This window comes from Cydia strobilella, chromosome 4, assembly GCF_947568885.1.
Source record: "Cydia strobilella chromosome 4, ilCydStro3.1, whole genome shotgun sequence".
NCBI classification, from domain to species: domain Eukaryota; kingdom Metazoa; phylum Arthropoda; class Insecta; order Lepidoptera; family Tortricidae; genus Cydia; species Cydia strobilella.
The window spans coordinates 17,896,659-17,911,885 of NC_086044.1; the positions used below are offsets into that span (position 1 = coordinate 17,896,659).

General features: G+C 39.1%; 2 protein-coding genes across 3 annotated transcripts; one reads left to right on the top strand and one right to left on the bottom strand.

Moving 5' to 3' along the window:
* Nucleotides 1–754: 754 nt before the first annotated feature.
* Nucleotides 755–12,451, bottom strand: LOC134740754 (regulator of nonsense transcripts 2). 2 transcript variants are annotated; one of them, XM_063673354.1, is made up of 11 exons: nt 11,627–12,451; nt 10,039–10,251; nt 8,310–8,561; nt 7,509–7,645; nt 6,338–6,632; nt 5,616–5,831; nt 5,057–5,365; nt 2,887–3,633; nt 1,827–1,976; nt 1,408–1,553; nt 755–1,104 (listed from the first exon to the last, which is right to left on the bottom strand). In XM_063673354.1, the coding sequence occupies exons 1-11, from the start codon at nt 12,314–12,316 to the stop codon at nt 930–932; spliced, it is 3,330 nt and encodes a 1,109-aa protein (XP_063529424.1). In that variant the 5' UTR covers nt 12,317–12,451; the 3' UTR covers nt 755–929. The 2 variants fall into 2 exon arrangements, with proteins under 2 accessions (XP_063529424.1, XP_063529423.1); XM_063673353.1 differs by having other exon boundaries at nt 1,818–1,976.
* A 347-nt stretch (nt 12,452–12,798) lies between these two features.
* On the top strand, nt 12,799–15,226 carry LOC134740755 (asparagine synthetase domain-containing protein CG17486). The gene is made up of 8 exons (XM_063673355.1): nt 12,799–12,955; nt 13,031–13,291; nt 13,356–13,530; nt 13,615–13,823; nt 13,927–14,333; nt 14,436–14,607; nt 14,700–14,941; nt 15,020–15,226. Exons 1-8 carry the CDS (start codon nt 12,803–12,805, stop codon nt 15,201–15,203), a joined length of 1,803 nt encoding a protein of 600 aa, XP_063529425.1. The 5' UTR covers nt 12,799–12,802; the 3' UTR covers nt 15,204–15,226.
* Nucleotide 15,227: the final 1 nt, after the last annotated feature.

Genomic DNA, 15,227 nt, shown 5'->3' on the forward strand with positions numbered 1-15,227 from the left:
TGAAGATTAAATGTGGTGTACATTAATTGGTGTGATTGCGATTTGTGATTTCTTTAAATTAAAACCCATAATACATTTTATTTACTAAACATGTTTAGTTTTGTACCACCTGCGCGAATTATAGGAGGTATTTCATTGTTTATACTCCTAAAAAGAACGGCCCATTGACATTTTATTTAACAATTTTTTAATACCGTCAAACAAGCTAACTTTGCCTCCAGGGTAATCGCCCCAACGTGATATCAAATATTGTGGTAATTTTTACCAATATGGTATCCCCACGTTTATGACGTCATCTATGTCTATCCCTTACGGGCGCACGCGTATAGCTGGTCTATGTGCATAAACTATAGGGGGCAGCATAGTAGCCGTCAGATTTTTGGCGCGAGGCGCAAATGTGAAGTTTATGCTTTCGTCGTAGCCCACAAAATGGCAGAACCTACTATGCACAAGAAAACGTACGAGAACTAGATCGTAGCACTTACATTGGCAATATGTACATGTTTATGTTTCCGATTTAGGCCACAAGATGGCAGACCCTCCAACGCGCACGGTCCATCTGAGCAAGTAACCAAGCGCAGCATAACTGAAGCCAATAGGAGACGATTAGTAACCCGCAACGCTTCGGTCGCGTCCTTGCGCGGATTACACGGCTATAAGAGCTATAACTGCTGTAAGCTCTATAAATTGTACATAGCAGTACATAGTGTATATATTTAAGTTAAGTGGATGTGTTTTATAAATAAACCAAACCGTTTCCTCGCTTCATTTAATAACAGATACACAACATGAAGTACTTGGAAGTGCAAATACAAATTCGATTACAACTTTCACTTTACAAAACGGAAGGCCAATGCTCCATCGAAACATTTGAAGTGAATGCCATCAGCAGAAGACAAGACTCATAATTCCATTGAGTCGAGTGTGTTTCATTTGAATTTCTTTGGTCCGAAGATGAGGTCGGCGTCGGGAGCGCCCTTCGGGTGCTGGTACTTCTGTCGGACATGTTGGCCGCGGTTGGGGTTGCCGAGCCCGCCAGACCCGCCGCCGCTTTCGGCGCTGTATTCTTCTTCTTCTTGTCTCTCTGATATGTTCAAGGTTAACCTGGAATTAAAATAAAATTATTACTTTGTGCCAGAGACCTGTAATCAATAACTTTCATACAGTTATAATAGTCTACAACATTATCCTGGCACAACTGGCTCAAACAGCGTTGCCTTTTTCGGAGGCAGGCAGAATATGGTTCTCCTTCGGGCGAAGAGAAGTGAATTAAATTGCATATCATTAAAGAGGCTGAGCTGCCTCGGAGTGTTCCGAACATATGATGCTGCGTTTTTTAAGGTAAAAGAATATGATGGCAAAATCAAATGAAAACACCACTGTTATCGTTAAATGGAGTCTACATACCGTTTAACTCTTTCCTTCTCCTGCTTATCGGCCAATGCCTGCTGCTGCAAGTTGCTGGCCAGCTCTGGCGGGGCGTTGAACGACTTGTACTGGGGCTTGGTGCCTTTCCGTACCATTAGGACAAATTCCACACCTTCCTCCCCTTGCTGTAATACAAAATAAAATAAAGCATAAACATAGGCACTAAGATACATCTATTATTCTCTTATAATGAAGGACATCAAATATATTTTCATAAGACTTATCGTTTAGACCGCGTTCTAAAAACTGACGTGCCCTGAGTGCAGTTTTTTAATCAAAAGTGTTGTCTGTCAAGGCTTCTTTTTCTTTTTGATTCGTGGATGTTTCGTTTTTAATTAGTCAGGGGTCTTAATGTCAAAGGTTATATGTAAAGAATTGTTTGTACAGACAGAGCCTACCAGCAGCTGGTCGTAGGTCTTCTTGGTGGTCTGGCGGCACGTCATGGGCACGGCGATGTCGCGCTGCTGCGGCCGGTTCTCGCGCTGCCGCTCCGCTATGTTCTCCATCACCATCTTCTCGAATGCAGACTCGAATTCAACGTCTTCGACCTACGGCATAATTTAATTATTAGATGGGTATAGAGGTAGATTACGATTACTGTTACAATGCAGATACAATAACTACTTCTTCACGATGACTGAATAACGCTTGCTAATAAACATAATGAAAGACCGAAAAATGATGTTTGACAAGATTCAACAAGATTACAGTCTGACAAAAGAGTAGAAATTAAAAAGTGCCAACACTGTAGTGTCGTCCCGATTGATTTGAAAGGGACGACACTACAGTGTTGCCACTTTTTAATTTCTACGCTTTTTTGCCAGACTCTATAATGCTATCAGCGGTTTCTCTCTCGCGCAAGTTTTTTATGTTGTGAACTTCGAACTCGGGTAAATCCATCTCCCAGATTATGCGATATTGGTATTAAGAAAAGGTAATAGGGTAGATATTTGCTGAGAGGGTCGAATGATTTTACCCGAGTTTGAAGTTAAGCGGCACATATATATCGCCAACGCCATCTTGTGAAACTGAAACTCACTGACGGATATCATAATCATAACCATAATCATAACAGACTATATTTTTTACTGTGAAAAGTGAATGAATTTGTTGGTTGATATGAAATTTGAAATGCATATATAATTATAAAATATATGTGACCTAACTATTTTAACGTAATTCTGTTTTAATTTAACACCTGTTAACTCAGGTGTGAAATGAATGTAAATACGTAGTTGATAGATACCTACGCATGAATGCCTAGCGCTAAACTAGGTTAGGTTAATAAATTAAGTGTGTTTAGCATATATAATATAGACTGGCAAGTCAGCTTTGTTAGACGAAAAGATTGAGTTGAGCGAGGGATCGATTTCCAAGCTAATTTTTAATTTCGCGCCTATTTCTACTGGCAAAGTTGGTTTGTCGGAGTATATATATATAATATTGTAGGAACATTACCGGCTTAGGCGCGGGTCTCCTCGGCTCGTTGCCCATATTATTGTCTTTGTCATCGGTCTGCACCTCGTTATCCTCCGTCCCGGCGTTCTCCGTCAGCGGCTCATCGTCCGAGCTCTCGTCCATCAACTGTGGATTATCAGTCTCGTCATCACTTTCTATTATAGTATCTAATCCATCATTCACGCTATCATCACCCTGGTCTTCATTGTCATATTCTTCTTCCCCTAATTCTGGATACAACGTTTGCCTTAATTCCTCAATGGCGTCTTTACACTGCTGCCAATCCGTAAAAAGCGTTAACTTCGGCCGGAGCGTCGTCAAGCACTCCTGATAAATGTATTTCACATAAATAGGGAATTTGTTTTCCTCAGTGTAAATGGGGTCGGAGCATTTGAACCAGTAAAAATTTTGGAAGAATATTATGAAGTAGTCGAGGCGTTTTTTGCTCGAGCCGCTGTTAAAATACGCGCCGCAGGTTTCTAAGAGAGCGCAAACTAGTCTGATTCGGAAGACGTTATCAGGTGGATCGAGCGGTGAGATGACAGTGTGGTCGTTGCTGACGCCAAACGTAATGAATGAGTATAAGACGGTGAAGACATCGCGCGAGTCGAGCAGCTTGTAGTTGTAGAGCTCGCCGAGGTAGCGCACGGTGGCGATGCGGCGCTGGTTGTGGCGCGGGTGCGGGTCCTCCAGCGTGGCGCGCACGTCCTCCAGCACCGCGTCCACCACGCACGGCGCCACCATCTCCTACAAGGGCAACAACACCTTTTACATTTCATTCCATATCCCGGTCCGAGTACCGGAGACCCTAACAAAGGCCTTATCATAAATCATAAATGTTTATTGCAAACCATGGTACATATGTTGTTACAGATGATAAAGTTTCACATGGACCCTGACAGGGTATAGCACATATATTCTTAAAAATAGTTCCTAAAGCTAGTTCTTAAAACTAATGCAATGGCGTGAAGAACAATTTTGCCTTATTCCAAGATTTATCCTTACTTTTGTCATAGAGAAATATAAGTGAAGAAAGAGTGGTAACTCCATAAATCAGTTTTCGCGCTTTATTTCGTAGTCGAAATCTCGCGTCGAGTAGCGCTACTCGACTCTCAGTACTGCTACTCGACAATAGATGTCGCGGCAAACAAAAAAGTCTAATGCTCGACGATTTTCAGCTTATATTATAAGCAGAGTAATCGGAACTCTAATTTTCAAATCCTTCTGTTTTTAATATTAGTTATAAATTGTCAGTCTTTTCGTCAGTTCCGACACTTTCGACATCTAGTGTCGAGTAGCAGTACTGAGAGTTGCGCTACTTTACGCTAGATGTAGATTACGAAATAAAGCGCGTTTTGGTAAGAAAACTGATGTATGGAGTTACCACTCTTTCTTTACTTATATTTCTGTATGCTTTTATTAAGCAAGTCAAGAAGAAAACTCAAGATTTTGGGACTTATAGGATTTAAATCATCATCACTGATATTGGTAAAACATGGACAAAATATATGAAATGATTGAGTTGTATTGTATCATGGTAAAGATGAGCACTAATATGGTCCACTCAAAGACCGAGGGGTCGTTCATGTTCCATGTAGGTTCATAAGTAGTGCTCACCCCATCCTGAGAGTGATAGGTCAATTTGCTGGACAATTTGGTCTCTCAACACAAACAAAATAAGGGATTAGTGTTCCTTGATTTACCTTTATGATTATTAAGTATTACCACGATAGTATATGTAAATGATGGGTCAGTATAAATTGTTATTACAAACCCAGTGTAGGTAGTACTAATTATACTATTTCAAATAAGATGATCTGTTGATATGCTCAAGCTAGGTACCGTCAACCGGGATGAATAGGGGCCACATAATAAATAATAGTACTAACGTACAGAAAGGAAACTTCCTACAAAACCGAAGTTTGATAGCGGTTCAGGTTCGAATAATGCTGTCCCTTTCTAATATATGGCACTATTCCTTTCGGCTATTTAGGGTTGTCAAATTTCAAGTCATTATCCTATCTGTGGTCGTGCACGCAAAGGGACGTCAAGTTGTGCCAACCCTAACAATTGGTCGGAGCAAAGCTGAGCCGAACGGAGCCGAGTTTGCCCGAAGCGAGGAGTCTCTTGCCCCTGCCCAGTGCCCAGTGCCCATACCCCATCCCCATACCTGCCAGACCGCGAGCTCGGCCGCCATGCGCGCGAGCGCTCTCCTCGCGCTGGCGCGCACGCGCCACCCGCCCGCCAGGTGCTGGATGGCCACGGCCGCTATCTCCGGGTCCTCCCAGTTTATCTTCCGCATCAGCCTGAAGATCTTCTCCTCGTTACTCTTCTGTAGATCTTCGTGCAGAATTTTCCTTATGAACTGATGCATCGGGGGCTCCTCCTCTTTAGGCTGGGCCGGGGCTTCGGGCGGGCAAACGTAGTAGAACGCGTTCTCGATCTGCGTTACGTAGCGCGAGTCGAGGGCTGAAACGGTCTAAAAACATAACTAGATTATTTATCTAATTAACTTAGACGACTAGACGAACTCGACTACACTGAAGATGCGAGTTTATTTCGAATTAAAACTGAAGAGTCCTGCAAAATTGAGAAAGGAAAGAGAAACGAGCACATGAGCGACGCACAATAACAATGTACGTATAAAATATTACTTACCCTATAACATGTAATTTACAATCTTAATAAAATAGGAAACAAATATAAAATCTGATCCATAATGAACTAACCTTTTTTCTCATCATCTGTTGCAAATAAATCATTGTCCTCTGATGAGTATCAGGATTGCAATACAGATACCTCCCGCACGTCTCAAGCAGGTTGCATGCCATCTCTATGTGATGATGCTTAAAGTCGTGCAGTAACACTTTCAGGCAGTATAGGGCTTCCATTTTGGAGTACAGGCCGAATTTTACTAATTCACCAATGAATCTTACTACCTTTATCTGTAAACAAAAGAGTTACATACAATTTTATAAATTCTTTGCACATATATTTCATAAAGAAAGGACGCTTATTGCACGCGCATAATGAGGGCTAACGGGTATGAATTCGCCGCTAGGGGCGCTAGTGTAGATGGTGGTCTTTTCCATAGTTCGAAATGTCACTTGTCACTTCAATGGCTGACAGCTGTTCTTTAGTCTTTTGGACCACCATCAACAAAGGCGCCAACTGGTGAGCAAAAAAACGATAGCCCTCATTGTGTCGCTTAACTTCAAACTCTCTCAGCAAATATCTACCCTATTACCTTTTCTTAATACCAAAATCGCACAATCTGACAGATGGATTTACCCGAGTTTGAAATTAAGCGGCTCAATTACATTACATTGCTGTCTCGCTCATTATGCCGGCTGTCAATGTCACTGTGCAAGCAGGACAGCTATATGCTGTACGAAATTCCTTGTGGTAAGCGTCTTATCTTTAGAAAATTACAAACTCCAGCAAAGTATACCTTTGATTCAATATTGATCTGGTCTTTTTTCCTAACATGATACTTAAAATCTTGCTTCAGCATCTGGCATAAGTCGATGCAAACATCAGGCAACACTGGATACAGATTTGCCGCAAACCGGGAATAAAATGGCAACAAATCTAATCTGGTTCTGGCAACACTGAACAGGACCCTTGTTAGTTTTTTCCTGTTGTTTTTGGTGTTGAGATTCAGGACGAAGTCTACAGCGGCATTGTCAATAAGTTCCCGATTGATACAGTTGGGCAGTTCATTTAAAAATGCATCTAAAGCGTATCTGTAACAATATATTAGGCAGATAAATATCTACAAATTCATAAGTGAGTCTTCTAAATATTGAATCCTCATAAAATCATTGTCTCGTCTAGATACGTCAAGTGCAAGGTATGCGATTTTTAATATTCTTTATAACAATGAATTAAGTTCACAAGAAAATGACGGCTCCATTTATCTATTTCCCAACAAAGAAAAATCAGTTTTTTTTAAAGTCCGTTAATTTCAAAGGTGCATTCCTAAGCATTTTGGAGATAATGAATGATTTATTTTTATCTGATAAGGCCCCTACGAGTGTGTGAGCGTGGAGCGTGAGCGTGTACACTTGCCTTAGGGCTTGTTTGCATATTGATTTGTGTTAGTATGAGTTCATACATTTGCTACTAAACGACGATTATTCGAAATGTCATTAATATGTCATTGTTTTCAATTGTTTGCTGTATTTAAATATAATGTCCGTGTTACAACAACGGCAATGGTATTACTTTTTACGAAAAATTAAAATTAACTACGCCATTCAGTATCCTTAAATTTACTTAGCCATACCCCGAAACTAACGGAGTTTAGAAAAACCGGCCAAGTGCGAGTCGGACTCGCGCACCGAGGGTTCCGTACTTTTTAGTATTTGTTGTTATAGCGGCAACAGAAATACATCATCTGTGAAAATTTCAACTGTCTGTTCATGAGATACAGCCTGGTGACAGACAGACAGACGGACAAGACGACGGACAGACGGACAGCGGAGTCTTAGTAATAGGGTCCCGTTTTTACCCTTTGGGTACGGAACCCTAAAAAACACTGTGTATTAAGGCGGCCTGAAAAATAAATAAATGGAGGAGCAATTTTCGGATGCCAACACTAAGGAATTGATTAATATTACTTGTTGGAGACGCTGGCGGGCTGATGGTCGTCCTCCACGTCGGGCACGGCGGGCTCCTCACTGTCACTCAGCTCGTCTTCCTTCAGGTCTTCGTCCAGCATCTCTTCCGTTACGGTTTCAGTCTTACTTTTTGTTGTCTGCAATGATTATAGTTTGTTTATAGTTATTTTGCTCTCTAAACATATTGACCAATAAAAGACACGCAAATTGCCCAATACGCATAATGCCAACACGAGCGATCAGTCACAAAATGACTTACCTTAAATAATACGCGAAATGACCAAACGCAAATTGCCCAAACGCAAATTGCCCAATACGCATAATGCGAACATGAGTAGGTTAGGTTCGTTAGGTAGCTTCGGCTCAGATGCCCGAAGGGCAAACCGCCCAGAAATATTGGCGGGGCTCCGTCTAGAACAGTGCGGTGGGACCATGATTAGCGATTTTGTACAATGTGCGTTTTGTCATTTCGCGTATTATTTAAGGTAATGGCATAAAGCGTATTGGTCAATTTACGTATGTCATTTTGCTTGTAGGTACTTGTAGGTTCTGCGTATTGGTCAATAGGCGAAGAGAGGGTTATTTTAAATGACGTTTGGAAAGGAATATATCAGATTATGCGCGACTTTAAAACAAAAGTGCCTTTAGGAACAAATGGAACAATAAAAGATCACAAGGGTCAGACTGGCAGGCGTAAAAGCGATCATAAAACTTGTCTGCAGTTGCCTTGCCATTTGCAAGCGCTTGGATCCAGTCTTCACATTTAAGGTAAAAATTGATTGGTATGTCAAAATGTCTTACCTCCTTTAATTGATAGTTAGGCATAAACACTTTCAAATCCGGCAAGTGTGTATAGAAGGTCCTCGTATCTTCATCCTGCCAGGGGTCGGTGCCGGCCTGCATGTTGAATTCCTCGGTGCCGCCGATGGTGACGGTGCCGGGGGTCTCGGTCACGGTCATGGACAGCGTGGGCGGCTCGCCCGCCTCGCCCAGCTCCTCGCCTAGGACCTCGGCGAAGCTTTGAGCGCCGGCTACCAGTTTGTCGTAGGTGGCCTGAAAATATGTTAAAAATTGGCATTTAATATGTTTAGGAATAGAACCATAATGTTTATAATTGTACTTGAAAAACTGCAATATATAGGTACTAAATGACAAACCATGAACATTCATAATTTTGACCCCCTCGACTTTCAATAAAGCTGAAAATTTGCATACATATGTAAGTTGGGAGACAATGCAATATTATAGTACCATCGAGCAGATCTGATAATGGAGACAGGAGGTGCCCATTAGGAACTCTGTGATAAAACAATGAAACATAATTGTGTTTGGGGTTTTTAGAATTGTCTCAATTTAGAATTGCCTGTGGAAATGAAAGTACAGTCAGCGAAAGAAATCAGTTAACTTGAAATTTTATTGTATAAATTGCAATATTTCCAGTTATGATAGTAAATTGTTCTCTACACCAAATTTATTTTATAGAAATAAGCGATTCTTAAAAATATGGTGTACCTATACCATAACTTCCTAATCACCTAATCATCACCAGTCTTCACATGCATTTTATATCCAGACATAATAATGATAATAATGAGACAGCAGAATACTGGAGTAGCCTACATGGTTATAATAGTTAAAGTATACATAGATATTGTCACTAACATAGGTTAAGAGTTATAATAATAAGTTACTAATATGAAATATGCGCCAGTCGTCGAGTTGCGGAAAATCGCCCGAACTACAATACAATACAAAGTTACTAATACATTATGGAATCGTCGTGTCGTATCAGGCCGTAAAACGAAAGGCTCAGGAAAGAGATACATGGAAATTGCTCCACCAACAAGAGCTAGGCTCTTAAATTAATGATGATGATGATATTATGGATATTGAATTTCTGAAATAAATAATTATTTAATTTATTTTGTAATGTTGTCACACGCGTCGGGACGAGTGTGGCAGCATGTTCACACTATTAATGTTCTGTCACCCACTTCCCGCTTTTCTGCTAATTTTTGTATTCGTCATGTGTTTGTCTGTTATGTTCATAACAATGAGGGCTATCGTTTTTTTGCTCACCAGTACCAGTTGGCGCCTGTTTTTTTTTTTATCCTATCTGGCTTTTACTCCCCGCAATTTTGCACCAACCACATCCTCCCAAGAATACCGAACATTCTCCTCACGTGTGAAAGTCAAAAACCGACATTGGCAAATTCAGCCTGTGCAAAATTGCGGGGAGTAAAAGCCAGATAGGAAAAAAAAAAGTTACTAATACATTATGGAATCGTCGTGTCCTATCAGGCGGTTAAACGAAAGGCTCAGGAAAGAGATACATGGAAATTGCTCCAACAACAAGAGCTAGGCTCTTAAATTAATGATGATGATGATATTATGGAAATTGAATTTTTGAAATAAATAATTATTTAATTTATTTAATTACTTTATTTTTGAAATATAGCAAATAAATGATGGCACGGTAGGTTGAGCCATTTATTAAGTGGTAAATATGATTGGCCAGTCTATTCTATACCTGGTGGTGTTCCAGCTGGTCCTTGCGCTCCTGTGAGAGCTCCCCGCGCGTGTGCAGCGTGCGCTGGTTGGCGGCGTGCAAAGCCTGTAGCTGCGCCCGCTCCTCCAGCAGGTGCTTCATTAATGTTGCGAAGTAGTCCTTCAGTAACTGGCGCACCACTGCTTGCTTTTCGGCTGGCAGGAATGTGTTTCGTGGTATTTGCACATTCAGCTTCTGTAATGCATAAGAAGTAATTGGTAAAGTCACAGTCTTTAGCCCATGATTCTACATCTTGAGGTGTGCGTAGTAATATAAGATATAGATATAAGTTGTCGATGTATGTTGAGTTAGTTACATTATAGACGCTCACGAGCAAGCACATGTGTTTCACTTCTCGTCCGATTCACTACTCAAATACTGGACATCTTTGACTTTTGATTCCTATGCCGTTAATTCAGAATCAGAATCAAATGTTTTATTCGTGATAAACTTAAAACTAAAATTACATACAAAAGTATAACTAAAACTATAGGAATTTATAAAATAGGTAGGAGTTGAAGTTTACCATGAAATGGTCTCGCCTCAGCATAATGCTGACCCAAAAGACGGCGCTGATCTTCCGGCGGGACCATTTTTCTTTCCTATTCCTACACTAATCGTCTTACTTGTCTGATTGTTAATATAGGAAAGGCATGAAAATAAGATATAAAGAATATGGCGACTAGGTACAAGATGCAATATTGTGGAAACTAGTTTGTTTCAAAGTATTTCTTAATATTTTTTTGATAGATGATATCCCTCATCACAAGGTCAGCAGGTAAGCAACAGTAGCTGAGCTCTCAGGCAAGTGTGTTGTTTATCAATTGTATAAAACATTTGTATTCGTGGCAAAGAACGGTGACACATTAGTCAAACCGCACAAAATAAACAAACAACGAAGAAGAGGTAGAAAGGAGAGCCAACATAACCTGGAGGAAATTCTGGTCACTGCAAGAAATCCTAAAACGCAAATACAGCTTAAACCTAAAAAAGATAGTGGCAGATACATGCCTTCTACCGAGCCTGCTCTATGGGTGCCAAACATGGACTTTAACAGATAAAATAAAGAGAAAGATAAGAACCACCCAAAGAGCAATGGAGAGGAGTATGCTCAACATAAAAAAGATACAAAAAATAATGAGTTCATCTATAAGAGAAAAAACAAAGTTACAAGACGCACTAACTCAAGCCCTCAAATTAAAATGGCGGTGGGCAGGACATATCGCACGGTATAAAGACCATAGATGGACAATATTGGCAACGAAATGGAAAGGCCCTATTGGCAAAAGGAAAGTAGGAAAGCCATATAAACGATGGCTGGACGATATAAAAGAAACTGCAGGGAAAGACTGGCTAAACAAAGCGGAAGACAGGCAGAAATGGAGAGAATTGGAGGAGGCCTACACCCGAAGAGGGGTCCAAAACTCCAAATCAATCAATCCGAACCAATAAATTAAAAATACTAACAACATAAGTGCTTTATTTGATACACTAGAATTGAATTGAATTTATTAAATAATATTATACTATTATATACAAAGTAATTCTATTTATAAACGTATAATATTACCTCTGCAGTATCCTTGATTTTTTTGGGCACTAACCCTGCGTAATCCTCACCACAGTGCTTGCAGAATGACAACAGTATTGGAATATTGTTAGGCTCCTCCTTGTCCATGTTGATCAGAACAGTTAGAACATTTCCCAAGAGAGGCAAACCAATTTTATTAGGGAACACACCCACTGCAACTAACTCTGCATAAAACCTGATATCCACACGCAGTTTAGAAGAGTTTGTTATTTTATCTGCCACTTTAAGAAGTTTCTGCCAATTTTCGAAGAAATTTGAAGAGAATTCCGAGTATGTGCGGTGAAGAGCTGAACACAAGTTTATTGCGGCTGGTATGTCTGACATCTTTAACTTTGCCTCTGCTATGGCTGCCGCTACCTCAGATATGTATTTGGTAAGGTTCAATACACTGTAATCTTTCAGTAACGCGTCCATTTGAATAGCACTGAACGACTTCAATTTTTTTACAAAAGTGGTGTTCTTTTTTAAGCCAGAATCTAATTTCGAAAAGTAGTTGTCTGGGGGTCGAACGCAATTCAAATTACTATTCCTCATTTCAGTTTTCTGTTTAATTCTTGCTTCCAGGCCAGATATATATTCGGCAAGCGCCAGTTTGTCATTCTCTTCCGTATTTTCAGCCGTCTCATCAGCTGTACAGTTCGTTTCGGTTTCATTTTCTAGTGCACTCATTGTGATATCATATATATCATATCCGCATTACATGAAACGATCTGTTCTTATTTGCTATATATTTTTATGTTATTTACTCCGTTCGTTCTTGTGTTCCACGTCCATTCACAGAGCATTTTTTTATAGCATGCTATGACAATTTATCTGAATTATGACATCTATCTAATTACTTTTTTTAGAATGACAAAACACAGATATATTTTTCTGACTTATCTAGTTTTCATTGTATTTTTAGAAGTTAAATAAGTAACTTGAATATTTTTTATTGCTTAAACCCCTCCACACTCATGCGCGAATCGCGGCGCGAAGCCGCGAACGCGTGTGGAGTCTAGTTCGCTAATCAGCGAAATACCCATAAGTAAGAGCGAGAAAGCGCTATCTCTTTCTCCCTCTTACTTATGGTTCCCACACGCAACTCATCTATAGGATCCTACCATCTTTGTTTACTTTAAAGTCTGTGCAGGTCTGTGCTTCCGGTAACTGACAATGACAGAAAGATTTTTAGGTTACTGTGATACTTATGATTATGATGATATTTTAACTTATTTGTTAAATATTTGTTCTAAATGTATAAATGTTGTTATAATAATGTGTGGAATAATTTGTGAAATCTGTTACTCAAATTCTGTTACGCCTAAGGTAACACAGACCACTACAACTTCATTTTAGGCAATTCAGGTTAGCGCCAATTTCAAACTTTTATTTTATTTTAAGGTTTACAATGATCGCACTATTCTCAAACGTATTAAGAATAGAGGTCCAGACTGTGTCAATACCACTGAAATAAATTCCGATGGCGGCATTAGGATATTTTTCTGTGGGGCAGTGCTCTGGATGCAGGGTCAGGAGCTAACACCACAGCCAGTTGAAAGTGATGTTGGAATTCTGCTTTATAATGGAGATATTTTTGACGAATCTTGGAATGAAAGTGTCTCTGATACGATGATTATAATGAATAAGCTTCCTCCAAAAACAGTAAGTTATTTTAATGGAATAATAAGTTTGGTAAACATTTGCCTAAACGTAAACTTTTTTCCAGGAAACTAATGCAAAAGAACATATTATTGCACAGTTAAAATTGCTCAAAGGGCCCTTTAGTATTATTTACTATGATAAACATATGCAAGATCTATATTTTACTCGTGATCGGATCGGTAGGAACAGTCTGCTGTTCCATAAAATGGATAATTATATAGCAATCAGTAATGTCTTGGGTAAGCTAAAATAGATGTTGCGCCATAAAAATATCTTCAATTCAGCATCTGTACGTCATAAACTAATAAATTTAATATTTTTAGATAGAAGATACAATTGTGTCGAAGTACCAGCAACACATATTTACTGTTTAAATATTAAAACGAATAAAGTAACATTACACTCATGGGCTAGTAATGAAACAGAAAATTATTTTATTGAAGATCTATATGAGACCTTCCAGAAACAACAAAATATACCTGATGAGGATTTCAAAGTTGAATCCGAAATTTCAAGAGAGCTCTGGGTTGAGGTGGGTGGTGTAGCATGAACTTATAATAGATATACATTAATAGCAAAGAATCAATGTATAGTCTCTAAATATTTCATATAATATTGTGTGTTAACTTTTTCAGGATGATCTGATAGAGTTTCTTAGAGCTACATCCAAAAACAATGATGGGCATATGAAAATGATGGAAACACTTTTGAGCCATCCAACTATTATAACCACTGTTAGAAGACTGACTGAACTTCTACAAAGAAGTGTAAAAATCAGATTGAAAAGGCAACCCAATAAGTGTAAAAACTGTCTTATTTCTAGAGAAAACTCTTGTTCTCATTGTACCATTGGTGTCCTATTTTCAGGAGGTTTAGACTGTACTATTCTTGCATATCTGGCTCATAGATATGTATCTGAAGAACAAAGCATTGACCTTATAAATGTTGCCTTCAAAAAAGATTCCATGGCATCATATGATGTGCCAGACAGATTGACAGGGAAACAGTCTTTTGAGGAATTGAAAACTCTATGTCCAACAAGGTGACTCCTTTAAGACATTTATAATATAACACTGCTAAATTTGATTACAGTTTTATGTAAGTTATTGTGTGACACTTCCCTGACTTTACTTATATCTTGCAGGAAATGGAATTTTATAGAAGTTAATGTTCCCAAAGAAGAACTAGAGGAGTTTCAAATGAAAACTATTGCAGATCTAGTGTTTCCAAGGAAAACTATTTTGGATGAAAGCCTAGGATCAGCTTTGTGGTTTGCCTCTCGTGGACAAGCTGGGGATAGTACTTCACCTTGCAGGGTAAAAAATGAACTCTATATGAATACAATAAAATACGTAGTAGGGTTCATAACTTTTTTTATTACAGCCACTTACAACAATTGTTTTTACAGGTGTTGTTGTTAGGTTCAGGTGCTGATGAATTGTTTGGGGGATATAAAAGGCACTATAATGCATTTAAGAGACATTCCTGGCCAGGGCTTAGTGAGGAACTTCTATTGGACTGGAAGAGAATATCTTTTAGAAACCTGGCGCGAGATAACAGAGTGATATGTGACCATGGGAGACAACCCAGAATGCCATACCTAGATGAGGAGTTCACAGATTATGTTTTAAATTTGAAACCCTGGCTGAAGTAAGATTTTAACTTACAGTTATATAATTTAATAAATTAACATACAAAGTAAATTTATTCTTGCGTATTCTGTTTTAGATGTTTCCCTAGTGATGATTTTGGTCCTGGCATTGGAGACAAACTAATGTTGCGCCTTGTTGCCTTTAATGTAGGTTTAAGAAATGTTGTCACACTTCCCAAAAGAGCTCTACAATTTGGATCAAGAATAGCCAATAAAAAAGAAAAAGGCAGTGATTTGTCAAGTAGATTTTTGAACACTTGAAATAAACTATTACTTCTTCTGTAT